Consider the following 27,166-nt stretch of genomic DNA (forward strand, 5'->3'; position numbering starts at 1 on the left):
AAGAAATGCAAATTAAAACAAAATGTCTCCCATTCTGAAGAGGCAAAGATATGGATTAGCAGTAATAGAATAAATTATATTCACACAATTATAGGAGTAAAACTGATATAATCTTACTGGATTATTATAATCTTCTTGGGAACTAATATTATGTATCAAAGTTTAAAATTTGTACATCCTGGGGCTCCTGGGTGGTTCAGTGGGTTAAGCCTCTACCTCCGGCTGCGGGTCATGATCCTGGAGTCCTGGGATCAAGCCCCCACATCGGGCTCTCTGCTCAGCGGGGAGCCTGCTTCCCCCACTCCACCCCCGCCTGCCTCTCTGCCTACTTGTGTTCTGTCAAATTAATAACTAAATAAAAACTTTAAAAAATAAATAAAGTTTGTACATCCTTCCACCAAGCAATCTTACTTGTAAGAAACTATCCTAAGGAGATAATGGGCCAAATTCACCAAGATATAGACAGAAGATATTTAAAATGAAAAACAAGGAATTTCCTAAATGTTCACTAAATTACTAAATTAGTCATGGCATATATGAGGCATTGAAGAAAAAAAACAAAGACATCTTCTATTGCTGAGTGAAATAGCAGAGTATAGGACTAGCATCCATGGCATGACATGATTGTACACAAAACAATAAAAACAGTGTGCTGTAAAGTTTAGAATAAGAACATTACATTAATACAAAAAAAAAGTTAGGACAAACAAAATGTTAGAAATAGTACTGTCAGTTTACTTTTAATTCTCCAAGTTACATCTTTTTTTTTTTTTTTTTGGTCTTTTTTTTTTTGAAAGAAAGATTGTCTTCAAAGAATAATCAGATACACACCAGTCAGTTTGGGTATGTGAGAAAAAAACTGAGGCAAGAAAACCTTCACATGACTGTGAAGGAGCCATCTTTTCTTGGCCTAAACAGGGTTTAATAATGGCATATGGACATCTTTATGGCCTACCACATTACCAATCTAAGTGCGTATATTCAAAAACCTATTTTACCTCTCAGGGTATCATTACCAACAAGTTACTATCACCCTAGGATACTAAAATTTCAAAATAAACAATTTAATTTCAACTGTTCACTGAGTCATCAGGCTATTTCAAGTCTATAAAACCACTCCATTAAAAAATTTCTTTCCTTCTTTTTAAAAGATTTATTTTGAAAGAGAGAGAGAGAGAGCACATACAAATGAAGGGAGAGGCAGAAGGAGAGGAAGAGAATCTCAAGTAGATTCCCCACTGAGTGTGGAGATTGATTTGGACTCAATCCCAGGCAGGACCTGGAGATCAATACCTGAGCCCAAATAAACAGTCAGACATTTAATCAACTGAGCCACCCAGGCAACCCAGAAAATTCTTTCCCTTTTCAAAAATCCTCACTGAACTACTGAAAATTCCCAACAGATAGTGATAACTATTCCCTGCTTTAAGTATAGACTGGAAAAAATCATATGCAAAATAGCAACACGATAATCTTGTGGCACCTCAATTTCATTCTACTCTTTATATCTGAACAAAGAAGAACATTATATAACTGTGTTCATAGTACCTTTCTTTTCTCTTGAGATTTTACTAGGGTATGCTTAAGAAGCTGTGAGAAAAAGCTCTATTTGAGACCCAGATACAAAGCTGCTGAGAAGTAGTCTTTATAACGTCAATCAAAGAACAAAACATTTGGTTAGTTTTTAAACAAAATGAGCTGCTCTGCCCACCATGCCAACCCCTAAGCAATAGGTCTTTCCCATTCATTACTCACTGATGTAGTTCTCAACAACATTTTATAGTTTCATATCATTCATTTTATTCCCATTCTTTCAAGTAACTCTGTCCATTTGGTCACATACACAACTGCAAGCTGATGGCATATGAGTTTCCTTTTAGTTCTTAATTCTTAAAAATTGTTATGTAATTTTATTTCCCAATTATATTTATTTAAAATTTTTTCCCAGTGGAATGTTTTTCAAAATACTTAATCAAATTTTGTTCCAACTGACCTAGTATCAAATGCTAAATTTAGACATTCCTAAACTAAAGCTTATTTTAAACTAAAATGACACTAAAATATTCATATTGAATAAATTTCTGGAGATCCAAAATTAAAGAAATAATTCAAAATGTGATACAGTCTAGTGTTTATTTTATGTTATGGCAGGTACACTTGAATTTCAAAAATTTAAAACATATAAAAAGTGGTTAGGGACTAACATTTGTATCAACAGTTGATAAATGTCTAAGATTGTTTATTATACAGCAGGGTACAATGGTAGTGCTAATGCCAGTAGGGCACTATGGAAGTTAGTCTAAAAATTATCACCAGGCTTTATACAAGCAACAACATATGCTGCTATTTTAGAATTTCTGGACATAGTCTGCTTCTAATGTTAAGCAGTCCTTTAACATTTTTAATGTTATACAGTGTTACAGTATTTAGTTTGGCAAATGTTTCAAAATAAAGTAGAAATGTATTCATAACATCACAGAAATGCACATCCAGTTTTGTTTTCATTAAGAACCATAGGTACAGATCAGAACTCTTCCCTATATGAAATAATTTACACACAGATGAATGCTATAATATCACTATCTAAAATAATCACTAAATACAATTCTTTTTCAGAAATAAACAAGCAAAGATTTTTTCATTTTCAAATATCAAAAACATAGAGATAATGTATGTTTTTCAAACAATGATATTCTAAAATTATAGGAATAACTTTAGTGAATTCAGTGAATATGAAACCTAAATCAACCAAGTATACTGTAGTCCAACCATATTAAATGAAACAAATAATCAGAAATACAACCGTATGAAAGAAATTTATAATCCACAAAACTGTTTTTCAGGCCTTAAGGTAAAATAGTTCCACAGTTTACAGGTAAAACCAGAGCAACAAAAAATGCGTGCTTGTCTTCAATAAGTAGATATTTTATTATTTTATGCAGAAGATGTAACACTTTGCTTGTAGACAGCATGGTATGCATTTCTCAGCAAGACATAAGGAAAACAAGATTCTAAAAGATCCATTGTCAGGAATGGGGATTCCTGCACAATCTGAAAAGTAGAAAAAATGCATCACAGAATTGAAATTATTTGTAATCAGAACATTTACTCACAGCCACTAAATCATAATTTCTATACTGTTCTTACTAGAAATAGTGAGAAAATTATTTTTTTTACTTTAAAATGTGAAATGTAAATGTGCCAGTATTTTGTTATCAAAATCTTTAAAATCACCACTTTTCAATTAAGTCTACTAATCATAAGAAAAGATTGAGCACTTTCATTTGCCCTCAACTCTATTCTAGACATATAAAAGAATATAAACATATTTAAAATATGGTCCATAGCATCAAGTTTAACTGGGTTTCCAAGATTAAGCCAAAAAGCCAAATCAAACATAAGACCAACTGTAAATAAGTGGAAAGCTAGAGGAGTTCAAAAGGGATGAAGATTAATGTGAGCCACAGTAATCAGGAAAGTCTATCTAGAAAAAGATTTTAGCTATGGGGTATGCCAAAGCATAGGATAGATACAGATCTCTGCAGGAAAAGGAGATTACTCTAAGCGAGGGAAGAGCTACAGTGTAGAAGCAAGCATAGCTGGTTCAGATAGTGAAGAGAAAGAGCTGGCCAGGCTCAGAGAATCATAGCAAATTGTATTAGATGGGTGGAAGGGAGTCAAAACGTAGAAAATTCAGAAAAACTTGAAGAGTTGAAAATGACACACTAAGAAAATATAAGGCCTTAACTGATTCCCAGGTGGTTAAAAAACTATTTATAAAAGAATATCCAATAGGTAATACTTATCTTTCATTCTGTTGTTTCCTGGTATGATTACCATATGATAAAATACAAGTAATGTTAGTCTTTCAAGTGGTATTTAGAAAATGTGTAGCTTGAGTGGACTGAACAGAAGGTACTTCAGCTCATATTGTTATTGAAACACTACATGCCAAGAAGACTATCAAGAATGTTCTTGTTGATAAAAAATAAAATGAGACTTACCATATCTAGCAGTAAATAAACAGATTCTCTATTTCTTGTTGTTGTTTTATCTGTCTCCTGGCCAATCTTCAGTAGACTGGAAGATGCAAGCTTAAAAGTATATAAACATTTTAAGAATGATTTAATGAAATGTTCATAAGTTACTTATTTTCACTATGCTTCAACCTAAAATAATACATTTCAATCATTCAGTGTCTATATATAAGATAATGGGCAAAATTCAAGGCAGTACAAAAATCAGCTTAGAAAAAAAAAAAGGTCATATTGCAGAGATTTAGAAATGAGAGATTTCTAAGGGAAAAAAAAAATGCTAACTGGCTCCTTGATTTTAATGCCTGCCTTCTTCACCTGGTCCTCCTTACAGAGGGGGAAAAAAATAAAAAGAATTTATTGTTATATCTGATCGTTATCATTTTAATTTTCCTTATAAAACATTGTAAGTTCTGCTATTTGACTACACCTACCGCCAGAAATTCTTTAAGACGGTCTTCAATGCTTCCCTTGTGAATTGTAAACAAAGCTGCAGCGATCTGGTTGATGGCCTTGGCCAAACAATGTATGTTGTTGCAGTGCCCTGAGAAAGTGCAAATAGAGTTTTTGGTTTTTCTGTATGACCCCCAAATTTCAAAGAATACGTAAACAGCAAGTCTTTAATCACGTCACAACCTACATAAATGGTGACATTATTAAGAATTGGGAGATTACCTGCCTTGCTCTCCTTTCATTTTTATGAGGATTAGTGCTTTTAAAAATATTATAGCAAAAAAAGCAATGAATGATGTTTGAATTAAAAAGGCAAATTTTCAAAAAATCCCAAGAAAAATCATATATCAATTTTATATTGTCTCTGAAACTAAAAAAGATGTTCTTAGCTGCTTTACATTTTGTCATTCAATCGTTAAAATAATCTTAAGAGTTGGATACTACTTCATCATCCCCTGCCACACACACCCAGGCACCCAAAAGCTCACACATACATGTTTCACTTATCAGGAAACCGGGGCTTTTGAAAAAGAAAAGTCAATTATTCAAGGTTATAAAGCTAGTAGTAAATAGCTAGTAAGTTCATCTACATTCTATTATAAATGAACATCAATTACTTGAAGAGTATCTATTATATCAAAACTCTTGACTTTTTCATTACCAAAGCAATTTTAAACCATTACCTTCTATAGCAGGGCTATACTGAGACATCACATTACTAGCCAATGTTGGCAAAGAAACTGCCACAAAGACCATAAGGAGGCAGGCAATTTTATATTCTTCTTCCGGACTTATGTTTTCTAAGGGAGAAAATTAAAAATAAAACCAAGGTATTTCTTCAAGATTAGTTAAGAGCTATCAATCTAAACCAGAAAATGCAAATTTCAATTTTTATACTGAGCTTCTACAGAACTAATCACAACTTTGTTGTGATACAGAAGTAAAATACATTATTATTGGCTATTATCAACTACCCAAACATATTTCAAGGACCTCTAAAAAAAAACACTGAGGCATAATAAATTTTTAATTTTAAGATTATAGGGCAAAAAAATATGAGTAGGATAAGTGGAATCCTAAAATTTCCTAACTGAAAACTGATGATAAATTATTTTATAAAAATATTCTGTGTACTACAGTTTAGAAAATTATCGCATAAATTACTCTATAAAATAATTTAAAAAAAGCCTTTTTTTTTTTAAACATGTAAATGTTATCTAAAGTTTACTACTAGTATTGAAAGATATAAATGTGGAAAGTGGACTAGATTTCCAACCTATTTTAGAAGACAGAAGGAACCGATGATAAATGAAAATAACTAGCACTGCCGTAAGTCTTTTAAGACATAATCCTTTCTAAAATATTTATTATAACGTGTATTAAAATTGTAGGGTTACCTAGGCAGTTGAGTCTGGTACCTGGGAAATTCCAGGTATTCTATTATTCACCTACCACATACATGTAAGAACTGAACTTAAGAGCCAGAACATGTTTTAAAAATTTGGCTATGAAAAATATAGTTGTAGCCAAATGAGTAATAGTGGCAATTACCCATGTGACTATAATTAACATACTGCATGAATGATGAAACAAAAAGGAATGTTAAATAAAAAAAGAACTAATGAACCCAGACATAATAACCCAACCATAGGGATGGTTATTTTAGTATCAGAAACAGATAAAATGTTATTTACTTTGTAGACAAAATATATGTTTATAAAAAATAAAAAATTAAAAAAAAAAATCTAGAACATTCTGGGTACTACATTTCAAAGAGCTAGTTTTAAAATCTTTTAAATGTTTAACACAATACAATGATGCACTCATTCATGGTAAACAACTCTAGTCCAGTGAAAATAAGACACTCTTTCCTAGATATCAATTATGCTACCTACTGGACCATCTCTATCAGTATAGACTCTGTGACTCTGTCACCTGAAAAAAATCCTTCTCTTGATTTTATTCCTGCCTCTAGCTACTATCATTTCATTTCTTTGTTCCCCTTTACAATAAAACTCTCTGACAGAGTTGTTTTATACTTATTATTTCCCATTTCTTTTCTCCTATTCTCTTTTAAGCGCTCTCTATTCAGCATTTTGCTCCAAAAATTCCACTGCCGCTCTTTTTATCAGCATTACCCAGTTCTACATAGCTGATCATTCCCTCTCCACTTTGCTGGAAGTGCCTCTTTCCCAGTTTTCCTTCTCTTTCATCCATCCTTCTTTCTCAGTTTCTTTTTCAGTAGTTCCTCCTCTTCTCCCTGAGTTCTTAAATTTGAAAGCGTCCTAAGGATCAGACCCTGATCCTCTTTCTTTTGCATCTATGTTAACTAACCTTGGAAATTCCATCTAGTCTTATGGTTTAAATATTCCATCTAGTCTTATGACTACACTATAACATAAGCTCCAGATGACAGGGATTTTTGTCTTTTCTGCATTGCTATATTCCAACTACCAAAAATTTGACATTAAGTAGGCATTTGAATAAATAAGTACCATACCTGTATCTGTGTTGCCCTGGTAATTTTAACTAAGACTAATACATATTTACCAATGCACTTTACCTGATTTTTGTGAAGAGAGAGCTACCACCAAGGCAGGATCAATCTCACAAGGTAATCCAGCAGCTGATGATAACTCATATACATTCATTGCAACCTGACAGAATATTTAAGAATTACAGAGTAAGAAATACTTTGTAAATTTCTAAGAAATCTCACTTTAGTAAGGAAAGACATTTTAAATTAGAATCTACCTATGAGAATATTAGAGTATCTCAAACTTGGCTGAAACAGGAACTACAGCACAACTAACCTACAATGAAAAATTGAGTTATTACTTTATAATGTGCTGCTTATTAGAACTTCCCATTGTTAGGCCAAAGAAAATCTGTATACTCTCTGTGGCAAATGCCAATAAAATCATACTAAGATTACATTTCTTGGAAGCATGGATGTAAAAATATCAAGCCAAAAGAGACGAATAAAGGAACAAAGTGAATCAAAATTGCTCAACTTATATTTATATTCATACTTACTTAATGAAAAATTGTGGTGGTTCAATGACTCATCATATCATAGCTATAAATATGGTAAATTAATCTCTTTATAACAGATTTTTTTTTTTTTTTAAAGCGAGCTCTAATGCCCAACATGGACCCTGAACTCACAATCCAGAGATCAAGAGTCACATGCCCTACTGACCGAGCCATGCAGGGGTCCAGTCCCATGAGAGATTTTCAAGGAATATAAATTTAAAGTCTGATAAAGAAATTTCTAATGACTAAAATAATTCTTTTTGGTATCATATATCAATTTCAAGTATGGTATTCTGACTACTCAATACCTCAGTTAAAAACCAATTACATAGTTACATAGCATACCTTTGCTATCGCTACCAAAAAAAATTCAGTATAAAATGCGAAGTAAAACTGTGTATCTTAAAATAAATGGAAATTGCCATGGATTAAGTTCTAGAAAAACATTTTTTTGGGGAGGCGCCTGGGTGACTCAGTTGGTTAATCACCCAACTCTTGATTTTGGCTCAAGTCGTGATCTCAACATTGTGAGATCAAGCCCCCCCAACCCCCTGTCAGCAGCAAGTTGGCTTGAGATTCTCTCCCTTTTCCTTTGCCCCTCTCCCTGCTCATTCACGTACTCTCTCAAATAAATCAATCTTTTAAAAAAAAAAAAAAAAAAAAAGAACTTTTTTTGTGTGTGATCCAATACTCGTTCCCAACCCATAAATTAACTCAAAATGGATCATAAACCTAAACACAGAAGCTAAAATTATAAAATTCTTAGAAGAAAATGTAGATATAAATCTTTATGACTCAGGTAAGGCAATGGTTTCTTAGGACACCAAAAGGAAAGCCAACCAAAGGAAAAACAAACAAACTGGATCATCAAAACTAAAAAACTTTTTGTGCCACAGAGGACATTATTACAAAAATGAAAAAAAAAAAACCAAAAAAACAAAAAAAACAAACCACCCACGGAATGAGATTTGCAAATTATGTCTATGTTAATGGACTTGTATCCAGAATATATAATGAACTCTTACAACTCAAAATTAAAAAGGCAAACAATCCAAATGAGCAAAGGATATGAAAAGAGATTTTTCCAAAGAAGATACACAAATACTCAATAAGCACATGAAAAGGTATTCAACATTCATCATCTTAGGAAAATCTTTAACAAAACAATAAGATACCATTTCATACATACTAGCATGGCTATAATTAAGACAACAATAAATATTGACAGGATATCAAGAAACTTGATTATACTTAGATCCACTGAACTATATACTTTAAATGGGTAAATTTTAAGATAACTGAATTATATCTCAATAAAGCTATTAAAAATATATATATTTGGAGAACAGGTGGTTGCCAGAGGGATTGGCAAATAGATGAAGGGAAGTAAGAGGTAAAAACTTTCAGATGTAAAATGAATCACATGAATGCAAAGTACAGCATGGAGAATACAGTCAACAATGTTTTGGATAGTAAGTCCCTGTATGTAGTGCAACACTGTAATAACTTTGTATGGTGACAGATAGTAGCTACACTATCATGGTGAGCACTTCATAATGTTTATAAATGCTGAATCACTATGTTGTACACCTGAAACTAGTATAATATTGTATAACAACTATACTTCAGTTAAAAATAAATGTTAAAAATAAGTAAGTTTAAAAAAAATATTAGTGTTGTTGAAAGTTTGCTAAAGGGGCACCTGGGTGGCTCAGTGGGTCCTGGGATCGAGCCCCGCATAGGGCTCTCTGCTCAACGGGAAGCCTGCTCCCCCTCACCCCCACCGCCTGCCTCTCTGCCTACTTGTGATCTCTGTCTTTTATATAAATAAATAAAATCTTTTTAAAAAAAGAAAGAAAGAAAGTTTGTTAAAAACTAAACATAATTATGTCAGGTGCTCAGAGAACTGGATGGTTGCTCAGATACTCTCATAATCCATACACCATAGTATTTTCAAGGAATGATTCATCTTTACTGTTTTCTTAACTTTTTTCTACAGTTTTTCCATTTAACAAGTTTGCACTAATCACACATGGTTTTCAAACATAAAATCATAGGACAGTCATTAATTTCAAATGTTTACACTATGTAAAGCACTGTAGGAGACAAAAAAAAATAAAACAAGGTCTTCAAAATGTTTATAATCTAGTAAAAATTTAAGAGAAAAAGCACAATGATAATACAAAGCAGAAAATATTTAACTCTGCAATGGATAAACAAAAAAGTTTTCTGATAATAGTAAGAAAAAAGAAATCCTTTTCTGCCTGGGGATCAAGGAATGTTTCTCAGAATACAGCAATTGACTCAGACCTGAAAAGATAAGCAGGACTTCAACAAGGCGGAAATTAGACAAGGGCAGGATTTTCAGGTAGAATAAATTGGAGGATGAAACAAACAGATGTGAGAATGCACACAGGAAGAACTAGTTACCTCATGGGATACATATGACAAGAAAGATAGAGTAAGAAAGGTAAGAGCATGGGAGAGGAATGGAACAAGCCATGGAAAATAAGCCTCAAAAAGTGAATAGCATTAATTTGAGAAAAAACTTGAGTGTTATACAAAAAAGAGTTTAGACATCACTTTTTTCAGACAGTGCATTTCAAAACATGTGAAACAGAAAATAAGATCTTTTCAAGACACATGAAAGCTTGGAAAACATACATATAAGGTCACTTACTGGATGTGTAACCACTGGTTAATTACTGCTGGGGTTATATAAGTAAGTTAGATTTCACGATCAAAATATTTTCAAAACAAAACTGTAAACTCACATATGGCTACTAATATTCCTTAATTTCTAAAACAGGGTATTAACATTTTTAAAAATCATACCCTATAATTGAAATCCTTTTACAAGACTTTTAACATTAATTTTAAAAAATTGATTAAATTTTACTAAAACAACTCTTAGGTCACTGGCTTGTCTTTCTAATTCTGCTTATGTATGAACAGCTATCAGTATAAGAAAAGATCAATACCAACACATTTGACATTGCTATAAGTGATCAAGGAAGATGAACTTTCAAAATGCCTATGTAGCATTTTGGTGCTGAGCTCTCAAAGATGCATTTGCAAAAGTAAGCATAATTAATTGATCACTCTAAAATATAAACTTCACAGTAGTTTTGAATTTATTAAATTTTACTTCATATGTAGCTCAAATATTTCATTTCAGAAACTGTAAAATCCAAATAGAAATTTTATTACCTTCATATCAGTTTCCCTTGGAATATGATCCTTGAAATCTTCAATTGAACTTACAAGAAAAGGAATGTGGTAAGATAAGACCTAGGCAGGGTAACAAATAAAAATGCATTGTTATTTTTAAATGATGAACCCTAGGGGCACCTGGGTGTCTCAGTTGATTAAGCAGCTGCCTATGGCTTGGCTCATGATCCCAGGGTCCTGGGATCAAGCCCCGCAGCAGGCTCCCTGCTCAGCGGAGAGCCTGCTCCTCCCTGTCCTTCTGCCTGCTGCTCTGCCTACTTGTGCATGCTCTCTCTCTGTCTCTCTCTCAAATAAATAAATCTTAAAAAAAAAAAAAATGGTGAACCCCAAATTTAATTATAACCATTCAATTACTTCTAGTTTTCACAATCATTATTTTACCTTTTCTATTTTCACTTGATTTTCTGAAGTACTAAGAACAGTACTTAGAATGCCAAACTGAATATAGCTGAAATGGAAAACACTTCAATGAAGAGTAAAGTTGAAAAAGTAGTACAATATCCTGGCAAACTAAATCCCCACCCCTATTTCAATGCCAAAATAAAAAATAAGTTTAAATAACTCTTATTTCTATATATTTGATATTATATAATTATGAAAACTGGAATTTTAAGTAATGTTTAATTTCTGGGAAATTAAAAGGGATTATTTAACTATAGGATATGTACTTAAAATGGTTTCTTACATCTCTAAGTGCTTCCTGGGCCAATGACCGGAAGGATAAAATTACACCAATTATTGTCATCCTCTTCAAGACACTGTCAACAGCTAAATTGAAAGAAAAGAGAAGAGTATGAATTCAATTCTTCCTTAACCTTGAAGAAAACTCCTAGTCATAAAATTCCCAAGATAAAAGATATGACAGCAAGTTGACTACAACAAATAATTAAAGAGGGAAAAGTACTGAATGATATTAAAGTAAGGAAATTACAGTTTACTTCATATGGAGCACATACTATCTTTAAAATGGTTTAGATGGTACACCAGAATCTTGAAATAATCACTTAAGTAGCCACCTGTATAATCCTCTCAGAAATGGCAGAAGTAGGAGGAAGGAGAGAGAGACTAAGGGAGAAAGAGGAGTTGTCAGAGTGGACAGGAGTTAAGTCCTCAAATGGTCCCAGAACTTGGAGATGCTAAACTCTTAAACTGTTGAGGTCTGGAGAGTCAAGAAAAAAAAAAAAATGGCTATTGAGATCACACACAGTTTGGGCAAGACCAGGTTGCTGAAGACTATAAATGATTTAATCATTCACGTTCTGGTTAAAAAGCATTATTCTAAAAATTATTATGATATATTCAATATTAAAACTTAGTTAACAAAATCAAGGGAAATTAGAATTGGAAGGATCAATACCTTCATATTTTAAAAAACCAACAAACATTTATTGAACTACTCCCAATATACATAGTACTGTATAATAAGAACACAAATATAAACAGAATAATAAACTAGACCATAACTAACAGTCTAAATGAACTGTCAAGAAAACTAAGAAAACACAACCCTATTTATATGAGACAAAAGATACACAACTCGCCCACGAACCAACACAGATTTGAAGTGTGCAGGTCCACTTACACATGGATTTTACTTTGGTAAATACAGTAAATATATATTCTCTTCCTTATAATTTTTGTAATAGTATTTTTCCCTTGCTTACTTTGTTGTAAGAATATAGTATATAATACATATAACATATAAAATATATTAACTATTTTATCAGCAAGGCTTCCAGTAAACAGTAGGCTATTAGCAGTTGAGTTTTGGGGGAGTCAAAAATTACATGCAGATTTTTGACAGCACAGGGAATCAGCACCCCTAAACCCCATGAATTTCAAGAGTCAACAGTATATACATACATATATTTGTATATATATAACAAATCTCTAGAAAGATGTATAGATAACCATTAACCATAGCTACCTTTAAGGAGCAGGAATGGAGAGAATGTTTGGACTTTCTACCTCCTTGTGTGGTTAGCTTAAACCCTGACCATACCATCTTTTATTAAAACACACCAACAGCCATAATATAAGCCAAAATGTGATGAGACTTAAAACAGCAGTGTTAACAAAATGAGGTAAGGCACAAATATGTTATACCTCCCAGAGCAGAAACCAGTCGAATCAACCAATTTTTTTTTTTTTTTTTTTTTAAATCTTTCTCTGGTACTTAGTAGAGTGCTGGAGACTCAGAAGGCTAGACGTTCAATGAAAAGGTTATTCAAGAAATGAGACTATGTTACCATCCAGAAAAGGAGAGAAGAAAGAAGGATGAAAGGAACTATTTCTCTGGGAAAATGTTATCAAAGTTGGTCATAAAGGAGAAGACAAAAGCATTCCAGGCCAGGGAACAAAACAAAAGGGAATCTAGAAAAAGGAATGCAGAAAATAAGGTGAATAATGAGAAAATAAGTAGTGTGGCATAATCATATATTTTCCAAGGGATGATACTGAGAATTCAATCAAGTAATTTTCCCAGAATTATATCCTACAATCTTCTCTTGAATATATGTAACAATAATGACCCATTAAAAGTTCTGAGAAACTTTATTGTAAGAACTGTTGTTCAACTTATCATTAATGGATTATTTGGCATACCTTTTTAAGCACTGGCACCTCCTCTAATTCCCCAAAATTTCCATTAACATCTTGCTATGTTCTGAACGTTTATGTCCCTACAAAATTCATGTATTAAAAACTGAAGCCCCCAAAGCTGATGGTATTAGGAGGTGGGCCTTTGAAAGGTGCTCAAGCCATGAAGGTGAAATCTCATGAACTTGATTACTGCCTTACAGAGGCTTCAGAGAGAACCCTATCCCCTTTCAGTCACGTGAAAACACAGCGACAAAAATACAGCAACAAGTCAGGGACCCTGAGGAGGTCCCTCACCCAACCATGCCAGCACCATGATCTTGAACTTCCAGCCTCTAGAACGATGAGAAATAAATTTCTGTTGTTTATGTACTACCCAATCTGCGATATTTTGTTGTAGTAGCCCAAAGAGACTAAAGCATATCCCAAGGAACTACCACTTGAGTGGAGACTATGTGGATCTCAGGCCAGGCAAGCAAAAAATTGTAGGGGGAAAGAGAGGAAACAATGGCTGGATGATATAAGGTTATCCAAATAATTGCTTTTGAATGCCATTTTGATAGAGTTCTGACTATCCTCTAAGCAAGGAGGGGGTAGTTCAGGGGTTTTTTTTAAATATAAAGAGTGATATGAAAAGAAATCTTTGGAAATATAACTGAATGTGGGAGAGGGTTAGACTGAACATATTAGGAAGCCAAGATTGTAGTTCATGAAATGACAAAGCCTTAAATAAGAATCATGGGAATAAAAGGAACAGATTGAGGCATTACATTTAAGAGATGGGATCTGCCGCAGCAGGAGTTACAAGTTCAGTGTCTATAGCAAGTAACATAAAATAAAGAAGTAGTCTAAGTGAAAGACAGAATAGTGAGGGGGAAAAGCTGGAGAAAAACATTTCTGAAGGCGACAACTGCTACTTAGCTCCAGCCAATCACTGCAATGTGGCAAAATACTGTCCAGGATTTGGGGGGAGGGAAAACCAAAAGTTTGGATATTTATGCAAAATCATCCATTTTAAAAATAATGATCAAAAAAATGTTTTGTTTTGTTTTGTTTTTAACTTAATGGAGCACAGAGCCAAAAAAAATTAAATATCTCTGGGCCAAACATGACCCACCAACTTGCAAACTCTGATTTGGAGGACATAGCTACTAGATATGGAATATGACAGGAAAAAAGTCAGATAACATAACCAAGTTTCCCTCTGAGAATCACGGGGTGAGTGGCAGGGGAGGTAATATAATGGTCAATAACATAATATCAGGCTTTCTCGCCCCACCCATTTGTATCTCCCATCAGAATATCATTCCTATTCCAGAGATGCTGCAATGTATCTGTGCGTCAAACATCTAACAATATTTCTCAAACTTCAGTGCAAATCAGAATCACCTGCTGGGCCCCAGCAAACTGATTTAGTAAGTCTGGAGTGGAACCCTAATAATTAACATTCTTAACAAACTCCTATGTGGTGCTTTTGATTGTTGCTTCCAGTCCATAGACCACACTCTGATCAAATTAGCACTTGGTATTAAATACCTGCAGCGCCATAAGGAGAGTCCGGCTGGGGATGAATACTTTAAAGACACACTGATAAATAAGACTGGATACATTTCCCCAAAAGGATTATTTAAAAAAGTCTTAAAAATTGTAAAACTATTGACAAATAAAGAGAATGAAATTTCAATAAAAAGGGGAATAAAAGAGAGAATGACTACAGAGAAATCAAGTAGAATAAGAGGAAAGAGGACCAGATTTTAAAAATGGATAGTCACTAATGATCTCTTCCAGAAAGGTTTCAGGCATAGCCACATTATAGTGTACTGAGAGTAGAGAACTGGAAAGACAAACAGTGAATACAAGCTAGTCAAAAATTTGGCAATATGAAGAATGGTAGAATGAAAAAGAGGAAGGCTTAAAACAGACTTTAACAAGTGTTACTTTACAAGCAGTATCTGGCCTCCAGGGAGCAGGAAATTTTTCTGGGATCAGAGAAACTGCTTAGAATGATGAATGTAGCAAAAAGTCAAAGAAGGGGCAGCTGGGTGGTTCAGACGGTTAAGCGTCTGCCTTCGGCTCAGGTCATGATCTCCAGGTCCTAAAATAGAGCCCCATGTCTGGCTCCCAGCTCAGCAGGGAGTCTTCTTCTCCCTCTCCCTCTGCCTCTCCCCTGCTTGTGCTCGCTCTCTCTCCATCTCTGTCTCTGTATCTCTCTCAAATGAATAAATAAAATCTTAAAAAAAAAAAAAAAAGTTAAAGGTATGATAGCACAAAGGAGAATGCAATTAAAATCACTAAGTTTTACAGTCCATAATGGGTAAGGAAGTAAAGCCAGGAAGAGGCTGATTAGAAAACTAGAGAAACAATGTTTCAATGAACTAGAACAAAAAATTTAATAGGAGTGAAGGAGTGGGAAAGCTTGAAGACATGACTGAACTGAGAGTCAAGTTTCAAATTCAGGATCTTATCAGTGCAACAATTTAAGGTGATAATAACATTCAAAGTATTGCTAAAGTAAAGGTCTTTGGAGGCAACTTACAGATTTGTAGATGGTCGCAAGGTCAGGGCAAAAGTGTATGGAATGAATTTTTAAAAGGAAGATTTATTAAAGGAAAACTAGAAAAATTAAGGTCTATACTAAGGGAGTCAATAAAGTGATGAACCTAGACCCCAGAGACACAGTCAGAAAACAGGAAGCAATACAGTATTAAATTTGCTCAAATAGCTTAAAAGTCTTAGAACTGAAAATTAATTACAGATTACCTCCCAATTCAGAGCAATTTTTTTTTTAAGATTAATTTATTTATTTGAGAGAGAGCAAGCATGGATGGGAGGGACAGAGGGAGAGAAAATCTCAAGCAGACTCTGTGCTGAGCATGGAGCCTGATGCAGAGCAGGCTCCCAGGACTCTGAGATCAAGACCTGAGCCGCAATCAAGAGTCAGAGGCTTAACTGACTGTACCATCTAGGTGCCCCAATTAGGGTTACTTTTAACAAATTACATGGCTTTTTAAAGGCATTAAAAAGAATATAGTTGTTGAATATGAAAATCAGACTCATAAAAATTTATCAACCTCTGGATATGGGATGAAGGAGGCACAAAGATGGGGATCTGAGACAAAAGAGTGTTTTGAAAAATATTTCAACTGAAAGAATAGCTTTCTCTACTCCCCTACATGAGCCATTCTCAAGCAGAACTTTTCTGTATCCAAATCACAAAAAAGAATAAATAAATTCTATTTGAAGGCAAATTTGATATAGATGGGCCATTAGGGTTATGGATTTTATTCTGAAATTGTATGAACTTTGGAATTTTAACAAATTCTGTTTTGTTTCAATTACACAAATAGGAGAGTTAAAGTAACAGTAAGCAGGTACTGAACAATGGAGTGGATTAAATGCCTTTAACCAGATGATACAGTCAAAATATTATTTACTAGTAAGAAGTTAAGTAGTTCGGCTGGTTGGGTGGTCAACTGAGTATTAAAAAATAGGAGAAGCAGGAAAAAATAATTAAGAATAAAGAAAACAAGACTGGTAAATGTAAGTATATAGTAAAACAATGAACAAAAGAGATCAGGTAGAAATTTAAAAAAATAATTTCCTTCTAAGTATTTATTCATATTCTACCTCCCTAGAATACTACCAAATCAGTATTTTCTTTTTTTTTTTTAAATTTTAATTTCATTTTTTAAAGTACCGTACAGTAAACATGATGCTCTTTCCCCCTTTTGGTACAGCTCTAGGAAAAAATTTTAACATGTGTAGACTTGGGTTACCACCATTGCCACTGTGGTCAACAAGTTTCATCACTTGTTGCTTTCCCAGTTCTGGCAACAACTGATCTGTCCTATAAGGCAACTATCATGTAGTTTAATTTTATACTAATTTTTATTATATAAGTTTATATTTTTGAAGCTGGATAAGATAGCCTAATAAAGTGATTCTCTAAATCATTTCATACTTTTAAAATCTGATATAGCTGCATAACATTTAAAAGAAAATTCTCCAGGGGGACGTATTAAGTAAAATATACACATGGCTTTAATTTTTTTTCAGGATTATTTTTTATTTGGGAGAATAAACCGTGGTTTTCTCAAATACAAAGTTTTTTTTTGGTATTTCATTAATTTTTTAATGCTGGAAAAGCTTTTAAATGAATCAGTAAGAAGTATGACTTCAGAATAATTTTTAATTATACAAGTTCAAGTACAAAAGCAAATGAAAATAAAATTAATTCAAGTGCACCTAAAATAGTTACCTAACTATGTTTTCATAAATTTTTAGGACTCACTGCTATTGCACAATATACCTCCTACAAAGAATCAATGTCAAGAAGACATTAAAAACGAATTTTTTTTAGTTGTAGGGCTCAGATTTTCATGCAATGACTACTAGATCGCAATAAAAAAAGAACAGATTACTGATTCACATAACATACTAAGTGGAAAAAGACAGGCACAAGAGTATATACTGTGCGATTCCATTTATGTAGAGTTCTGTAACAGGCAAATTTAATCTATAGTGACAGAAATCAGATCAGTTTTTATCTATGTTTGGGGGATATCAAGAAACTGACTACAAAGGGACATGAGGCAACTTCCTGAGGTGATGGAAGTGCTGTATGTCTTGACTATGGTTAACGGTTACATGGATATATGCATTTGACAAAAATCCATCAAACTGTTCACTTACATGTGTAGATTTCATTGTATGCAAATTATACCACAATAAAGTTGATTTTTAGAAAGTTATAGACTCAAAAGTTAATTCTCCTTCAGTCTAAATTACTTGTATTAAATGAGTTTATGAACTAATTGATAATACTCATTAAATATTTGATACATGGTATTAAAGCTATGGTAAAAAAAAAATGTGAAATAGATAAGCCATATACTCAAAATATCCTTTGACTGCAACTATTTTCTGCTCTCTTCATAAGCTCAGGAGTAATTATATTTATGTTTAAGCAAAGGCTAAATACTGAGTGTCAAGGTCTTCTTAATGCTTAGAGAAAGTTTCATGAGTTACCCACATGATAATCTTTTAAAGAGTGCGGCCATCTGGTCTGGTTTGTCAAAGCTGGTCCTCATTTGTGTTAGCACATCAACATTCTCCACCACAAGTTTCTAAAAAAAAAAAAGAAAGAAAGACAGAAAAAAAAAAATAAAGATCCTAGGTTAAGCATAGACCACCTTGTGTTAATGAGATAAGAGCATGCTTGGAAATCATAATCCAGCAAGTAGGAAATACAATTCATGAAATCCAGATGTTCTATGCTATATACTTTTGTTGCTGGCTTAATAAAAGAATCTTAAAATTATTTACACAGGATTAATGTTTTTCCTCAATTTGCAAATTCAAGAAGGAGAGGATGGTTTAGGAAAAAGCAATAAAGATAAGCAGTAGGATAAGGGATTACCTAATGCTTAGACACAGAACAGCATCAATAATAAAAAACAGACACTGAAGAAGATATAGAGAGCAATAAATTCCAACCAAAATAAAAACAACTTGCTAAAGTTAAAGCTAGCCTACAGTTAAAGAGAGCCTACAGTTCATCACTGGATGTGTATAATCAGAGGGAGAATAACTTTTGTACTATTTCATATGTATGTATTCCTTCATGGGGCTTATAATAGAGTCAGATTTCCCACACAAATTATAAAATGGAAGTGTTAACTATCTACCTTCTCTTTCAGAGACCACAGAAAAAGGAAGAGAAGGAAGAGATACAAATAAGGGAAGGGAGTAAAGAATAGCTATTCAAGGAAAGTATAACCCATTAAAGAATGTTTTTCTTAAAAGATGCTTTGGAAAAGTAATTAAGTTTGAAATTAAAATGAAAAAATAATTAATTTGATTCCGGCAGAGATAATGTCTCTATGTATATGGAGAGCCTGGATATAATATTTAAATATCCAGGAATAAAGCCTGGGTATATTTCAAAATACATACAAATCCAAGCTTCATCCTCAAATATTTCAATTTAGCAGGCCTGGTTGCAAAGATTTAACAGCAAGCATATTGTTAAAGTGCCATGAGGGTTTTGTTACAAGCCAAAGGCTGATGACAACTGATTTAAGGGAGGATGAAAACCTATACAGAAAATTTATAAAAATCAGTTTTCCTATACTAGTATGAATTTTGTTTAGGTTACTTGATATTACAGGCATACCTCAGATATATTGCAGATTCGGTTCCAGACCACTGTAATAAAGCAAATACCGCAACAAAGCGAGTCAAATGAATTTTTTGGTTTCCCAGTACATACAAAAAGTTATGCTGACACTACACTACAGTCTATAAATGTGCAACAGCATGTCTAAAAACCAATGTTTTAGATTCTTAATTAAAAAATACTTTATTGCTAAAAATGCTAACCATCATCTGAGCATTCTGAGTCATAATCACTGATCACAAATCACTATAAGGAATATAATCATACTGAAAAAGCATGAAACATTGGAAGAATTACCAAAATGTGCCACCGACATGAACAAATACTACTGGAGAAATAGCACCAATATACTTGCTAGACACAGGGTTGGCCACAAACCCACAACTTGTAAAATTGCAGTATATACAAAGTGCAATAAAATGAGGTATTCCTGTACTTCAGATTATTTCTCTTTATGCTCCCAATCAAATATACACTTCCAGTCATACCTGTTTGCTAAATTCAACTTCTACAATGTATGATTAAAATGCCTACTTCTCCTGGGGCCAATTCAATACCTGTCCCAGGCTAAAACCTGATTGAGTCAATACACACTCAAATACATGCTCAATCCTGATAGTGCTCCTATACCTTGAACATAATACCACACATATCATTGAATCAGACACCACTGAGTTTTAAATGCACCATTACCTACGCTCCATTAAGAGAAAAAAAAGAAAACTTTACCAAGTAAGCTGACACAATGTTTCCAATCACATGACTTTAAGATCCCTACAGTTATTAATACAGAATAACTGTGCTTGAGAATCAAAAATTAAAGTATTTGTTTAATGGTAAGGATACAACAATCACTTTTTAGTTCCCATACCAGGCAATTTACAAACAACCCCATTTACTTGTTCTACACAAGAGAGGTGATATTCCAACTTTACAACTGAGGAAACTAAACTAAGGCTTGGAGAAATTAGGTAAGTAGTCCAAAGTTATAAAGATATTAAATGGTGAATTTCGGAATTTGAATTTAGATACAACTGATTTAAAAATCCATGCTCTTAATCCCTAAAGAAATGGTTCCCGATTTTTAGTGTACGGAACAATCTAGAAGACTTATTAATTAAAACACACATTGCTGGGTCCTAGTCCCCACAGGTTTCAATACAGCGAGTCTGAGGCAGAACCAAAGGCAGAATTTGCACATCATTAACAAGTTCTGAGGTAATGCAGCTGCCGCTGATCTAAAGACCATAATTTAAGAACCATAACCCTAAAGTATTTGTTTGCACATTATTCCTTTAAAAAAAAAAAAAGTTAATACTGTCTCCACTTAAAAATAGTTCATATATTTAAATTTTTTTCTTTTCTCAATTGAATGCTAAAACAGAGCTCTCTAAACATTTTAAAGCCACTGATTAATATCACTGGCCAATGGACTATAAGCCGGAAGTAATACTAGTGAATACAAATCAGGCAAAACATATGAAGAGTACTAAAAATAAATTTGGTTTTCAGTTAATAAGAAAGTGTTAAATTCTTGGCACAATTCATATTTAAATTTCCTACTTCATTTGGGGGCAGGGAGGCTCTATGAGGGAACTAGAAGAACTGATCTGTAAAATGCCAAAAACGATTCTTTTGGCAGGATTAGAAGGAGACATTGTCTCAATGGGCACACCACCAAATGAAACACCTCAAGAATTTTAGTAGGAAAGAAGACTGGCTGTTTTCTTCTCCAGAGAGCAATGAATGCATTTTACCATGAGTATGCATGCACAGTGTTGACTATGTCTGACAAATGATTTATTCACGATCATTAAATATAAAGAAGTTCTCCTTTTTTTCTAACACACAAACTTACTCTATGAAACAAAAAAGTCCCAAGCTAAAATAGAAACTAAAACAATGAACGTCATCTTTAAGATACAAAGAAAATGTGCTGCCAAATATTTAGTTTATGTCAATTTAGATTAATTTTAAGAAATAAAAACAGAAAAAAATAAAAGCTAAGGAATCACAGAAATGATCTTTAAAATATTACAATTTCCCCCAAAATATTTTATGTAACTAATTTCATAAAGTTTACTTTTAGTAATTTCTACACCCAATGTGGGGCTCAAACTTACAACGCTGAGATTAAGAGCTACATGCTCTCCTGAATGAACCAACCACATGCCCCTTTATGCACTAATTTAAAGACTAAAGTGAAGGGCATCTGGCTGGCTCAGTTGGTGGAGTTCGTGATTCTTAATCTCAGCATCCTGAGTTCAAGACCCACGCTGGGTATTGAGCCTACTTGAAAAAAAAAAAAAGAAAGACCAAAATACTATTAGAGGCATAATCATATTTTAATATGAAGAGTGTGAGTTACAATCTCTTCAGGGGGATATTTGGCAATATTAGAAAATATGCAGACATCCATATCTTTTGAACCACTTTCATAAATTTTTCCTATGCTCAAATAAGTTTGTAAACCATGTGAAGTGTTGCTTAAATATTGAGTATTTTATACATATGTCTAAAACTCTTCTTCCAGAAATCCACTGAAGTGAAAGGAAAAGAATAAAAAAGAATAAACCTATAATAAAAAAGAAAACAATATAGGAAACAAGACCAAATGAGAGATGTCAACAAACTTCCAGAAGATGGAAAATGGAGCAAAGAGTAAGTAGAGGTAAGAAATGTGACCAGCAAATTCCTGCAGGGGAGATACAGTATGGAAGGCAAGCTAATGCATGCCTTGGGACCCAGACAGGGCACAGAAGTTGTAAGCAGTGGCATAGAAAGAAAGACTGGAAGATGAAAACAAGAGGGTTATTACATGTCTGTATTGGGAGTTGTTACACACCTCTCACCATCTTAAGAGGTGATGCCAACAAGGACAACAGTTGCAAATCAGGAACAAAAGCTGGCAGCAGGGAGGCAGGGGGCAGAAAATGACCCAAGGCAGCCAGCCAGATGTATTGAACATCCTACCCCCACACTCAATCTCCGACAGATTTCCACTCTCTCGGTGGAGGTTACTGTTTTTGAAAACGATTGTAGGACTCATTTGAAAACTATGATGAAGATTTCTCTAAAGAGTATTTGTCAGCTTCTGCCAAGCACTTTGTGGCACTACTAATCTAGGACAACCTCAATCCAGGTTTAAGACTATAGATTCCTTGGACAAAATGAGCAACACCAAAAGAGCTGGATATCCTGGGGAGGGGCAAATCATTTCCAGTCCATGATTATCCTAGAGATATAACCCTTTGGGGTATCTGTGTAAAAAGGGTGGAGAGGAATTTAAGTAGATTTCCCACTCCTCACCTTAGACAGGCTTTGGCTTTTATTACAGACTCCCCTACCCCTACCCCACAAGGCCATAAAACCTATGTATTACTCTTATAAATGTTGCTTCTGGATCAGCAAATGTCTTCAGATCAAAAGTGGCTTCCAGTACTAGGCTCATGTCTCTGAGTTCCCACATTCTTCTTGATTTTGGCCTACCTTTTTAGCTTCTTTAAAAGAAGAATCTTTCTTTATATATCTTGCCGACTTTTTAAGTTGCCCTTAGGAGAAAAGATGGTCTAAATAACCTACCCTACCAATACTTGAAGCAAAAATCTGTATGTTATTTTGTTTCTATAATTTCATAAATTAGATCATTCTAAGGAAACTTAATAGGACATTAAAAAATGCAAAACAATTAGAATCATCACTGACAGACTGAGTACTTTCGGAGATTTATCTCAATGAGATAGAATACTATACAATACACTGAACTTGTCGATATAAAATACCATTATATTATGACCATAAGATTGTAATGATTTATATAATAAAATACAAGAATACACATGGAAGCATGCCTCAGTATACAGAGGCTAAGAAATGGAAGACGGGGCACCTGGGTGGCTCAGTCAGTTAAGCATCCAACTCTTGGTTTCCACTCAGGTCATGATCTCATGGTCCTGGGACTAAGCCCCACATATCCGGCTCCATGCTGAGTAGGGAGGAGCTTGTTTGCCCCTCTCAAATAAATAAAATCCTTTTTTAAAAAAAGAAACTGAAGACAACACATAGAAATGGAAAGACATCCATGCTCATGTATTGAAAGAAAATTATTAAAATATCTATTACTAGCCAAAGCAATCTACACATTTAATGCAATCCCCATCAAAATACCAAGAACAGTGTTTTTCACAGAACTAGAGTAAACAATCCTAGAATTTATATGGAACCACAAAAGGCCCCAATTTACTAAAGCAATTTTGAAAAAGTAAGGCAAAGCTGGAAGAATCACAGTTCCAGACTTCAAGTTATATTACAAAGCTACAGTGATCCAAACAGTAAGGTCTGGTGAAGAAACAGACACAGAGATTAACAGAATAGAATGGAAAACCCAGAAACAAACCCGCAATTGGTCACAATACAGTGAATTAATCTTTGACAAAGCAGGAAAGAATATCCAGTGGGAAAAAGACAATCTCTTCAACAAATGGTGTTGGGAAAACTGGACAGCAATATGTGAAAGAATGAAATTGGACCACTTTCTTACACCATACACAAAAATAAATTCAAAATGGATTAAAGACCTAAATATCAGACATGAAACAATTTAAATCCCAGAGGAGAATATAGGCAGTCACCTCTCTGACATCGGGTATAGCAACTTCTTTCTAGAAATGTCTCCTGAGGTAAGGGAAACAAAAGCAAACATAAACTACTGGGACTACATCAAAATAAAAAGTTCTGCACAGTGAAGGAAACAAACAACAAAACTAAAAGGTAACCTACTGAATGGGAGAAGATATTAGCATATGACATATTTAATAAAGGTTAGTATTGAAAACATATAAAGAACTTATATAAACCAACACCCAAAAACCAAATAACCCAATTAAAAATGGACAAAAGAGCTGACATTTCTCCAAAGAATACAAACAGCCAACAGACACATGAAAAGATGCTCATCATCACTTATCCTCAAGGAAATGCAAATCAAAACTACGAGATCTCACCTTACACCTATCAGAATGGCTAAAACCAAAAACACAAGTGTTAGCAAGTGTACGGAGAAAGGGGATAAATTAAACAGGTGACAGAGATGAAAGAGTGTATTGGTTGTGATGAGTACCAGGTATTATATGTAAGCGCTGAATCACTAAATTGTACAACTGAAATTAATATTTCATTGTATGTTCACTAACTGGAATTTAAATAAAAACTTAAAAAAATAAAAATGCTAAAATCAAAAGTTTTAGAAAAAAAATGTTTAGTATCCTAAACCATCTTGGTTTTGGAGTATATTGTATTTAATGAGAAATCCAAGCTAATTTACATTCATGCACCTCAATTATTATGAGTATGAGTTCTTCACACAAAAAGTTTCTTTTGTCTAGGTTTTTCACTCAAGATTAATATTATCAAATATTTAAAAGAGGATCCACCCAAGAAACAACATTCTGGAGTCAGAAAATTCAATAGCATTAAAAGAAAGATGTTAACATTATTTATACTCTCATCAAAACCTTAAATTAAATTTTAATAACATTCAAGAAAAAAATAGTCACTCCACCATAGAGACAGAAATGTTAGACATAAGCTCCTTCCATTTCTTTTCAAAAGTAAGAATGTAGGTAGGGGTACCTGGGTGGCTCAGTGGATTAAGTCTCTGCCTTTGGTTCAGGCCATGATCCCAGGGTCCTGGGATCAAGTCCCGCATCGGGCTCTCTGCTCGGGGGGAAGCCTGTTTCCCCCTCTATCTGCCTGCCTCTCTGCTTACTTGTGATCTCTATCTGTCAAATAAATAAATAAAATCTTTAAAAAAAACAAAAAAGAGTAAGAATGTATTTGAGAACAATACTTAAGGAAAGGCTAAGAGAGTTAAGTTTATAAATAAACTATTACTAAAAAATTATGACAAAATCTGAAGTCAAAGTGATCTGGAAATAATAGTACCTAAGAGGACAAAATTTTTAAAAGAACAATGTCGCCAACACTTGGGTCTAAAGAACAAAAACATACAAAATCTCAGATGTGGAGAGCCATGGTTCAAGGTCAGTAAGTGAAAAGAAAAGAGAAAATTTATGATCACAAGTTGACATGAAAATATTATGGTATAGCTACCAAAAGTATCAATGCAATCTTAAACAGTACTAGTAAGTACAGTACCCAGAATAAGTGTACCTTCACTAACCAGATCTCTAGCTGAAGTTTATTCTCAGTTTCAAGGCACTATTATCCAAGGGCTTTACACAAATAATTTCAATAGAATCTGTATAAAAGAAAGAAAGACTAACACGAATGTATTTCACATGGGGAAGACAAAGGCAAAACACTACAAAAGTTCTTAAATATGTAAAGGTAATCTTGTCAAAAGCAATCTCTACCTCTTGATGTAAGAATGAAAATCTGTGTGATCTTCCTGCATCAGGTAAGTATGTGTTAGATCACTGCTTAGATCCTTTTTATTTCTAAAAACAGATAACATGGTACCAGTATAAGCTCTAGTATTCTAGACTGACTACACAGGCTCAAGTTTTCGTTTCACCACTTTTAAGCATGTGAGTCCAGACAAGGTACTTAATATTTCTTGGTTTCACTTTCCTAATTTGTAAAACAGCGACGATACCAGTTTTATGAAAGCAGCTTAGAAAAGTCCCCAGACAAAGTGAAGAGTCAAAATAGCTACCTATTTTTACTTCTGCATCCAAGAAATATTAAGCAAGTATCTTCTATGTGTGGACACTAATTTAGTACCAAAGTTTTAAGTGAGCTTATACCTGAGTTTTTATTCGAGTGACAGTGACATAAACAAATACATGACATGAAAGGTCACAAGTAAGATACACAGAAAGCTGAATAAAGAGAATAAAAAGTGAGGTTTGCTATTTTAGAAAGTGTGGTGAAGAAAGGATATTCTGATAACACAACATTTGAAAAATACATTAATATTATGAAAAGGTAAGCTAAGACAATAACTCAGTGAAGAATATTTTGAGACAACAAGTAGGCCAAACAGGCTGGAGGAGTTATGGAGGTAAGGAAAGTGAAAGGCTAGATCTTCAGGGGCAGCCTTCCAGTACTGTTAAGGACATTAAATGCCTTTAAACTCTCATAGATATGGGATACAGATACAGGCTAATTTGTGTTACTACATGACAATATTCAATCTACCACATTAAATGGCAAAGAAGCACTAAAAACACTTAACAATTCTAGCAGTCCCTATTATTCAGTCTGAAATTAAAAAAAAAAAAAACAGCTGGTAAAAGCAAAATTCTTTTCTAGAAGTCAAGAAAAAAAAAAATCTTGTCATAATTCTTCTTTCATGCCAAAAAGAACATAAGAAAGTATAATGAGGATGAGAAATTTGTCACCTAAGAACAATAGGATAAGAGAAAGACTGTATTTATAGGTGAATGAGTCTAATAAACAGCAATGATATTGCTTGTAAAGAACCAAAACTGTCACTGCAATGTTTATGTATTCAAAACTATATAAAGCATACAGTTTGTTTATTTAAAATCCACATTATAAAGTACCTAAAAGTTGACTTTTATACAAGAATTATAGAACACTCTTTTGAAAAACAACATTAAGAGGATAATGGAAATGCTGAATACCAAGTAATATTTTACTCAATGTTTAT

General features: G+C 33.6%; 1 protein-coding gene across 4 annotated transcripts in view; it reads right to left on the reverse strand.

Annotated features, from left to right (window-relative positions):
• Window positions 1-2,114: 2,114 nt before the first annotated feature.
• The window catches only part of NCKAP1 (NCK associated protein 1), a 100,630-nt gene continuing 75,578 nt past the window's right edge, over window positions 2,115-27,166 (reverse strand). For all 4 annotated transcript variants that reach the window (XM_059394301.1, XM_059394299.1, XM_059394298.1 and 1 more), the window contains 8 exons: window positions 18,385-18,478; window positions 11,440-11,522; window positions 10,734-10,814; window positions 7,051-7,144; window positions 5,171-5,287; window positions 4,469-4,578; window positions 4,005-4,094; window positions 2,115-3,051 (listed from right to left, as the gene is read on the reverse strand). In XM_059394301.1, coding sequence (XP_059250284.1) covers window positions 2,935-3,051; window positions 4,005-4,094; window positions 4,469-4,578; window positions 5,171-5,287; window positions 7,051-7,144; window positions 10,734-10,814; window positions 11,440-11,522; window positions 18,385-18,478 — 786 coding nt within the window. In that variant the 3' untranslated portion in view covers window positions 2,115-2,934. The remainder of the gene's footprint in view (window positions 3,052-4,004; window positions 4,095-4,468; window positions 4,579-5,170; window positions 5,288-7,050; window positions 7,145-10,733; window positions 10,815-11,439; window positions 11,523-18,384; window positions 18,479-27,166) is intronic.

The sequence above is a fragment of the Mustela nigripes genome, chromosome 3 (genome assembly GCF_022355385.1).
Source record: "Mustela nigripes isolate SB6536 chromosome 3, MUSNIG.SB6536, whole genome shotgun sequence".
Taxonomy (NCBI): domain Eukaryota; kingdom Metazoa; phylum Chordata; class Mammalia; order Carnivora; family Mustelidae; genus Mustela; species Mustela nigripes.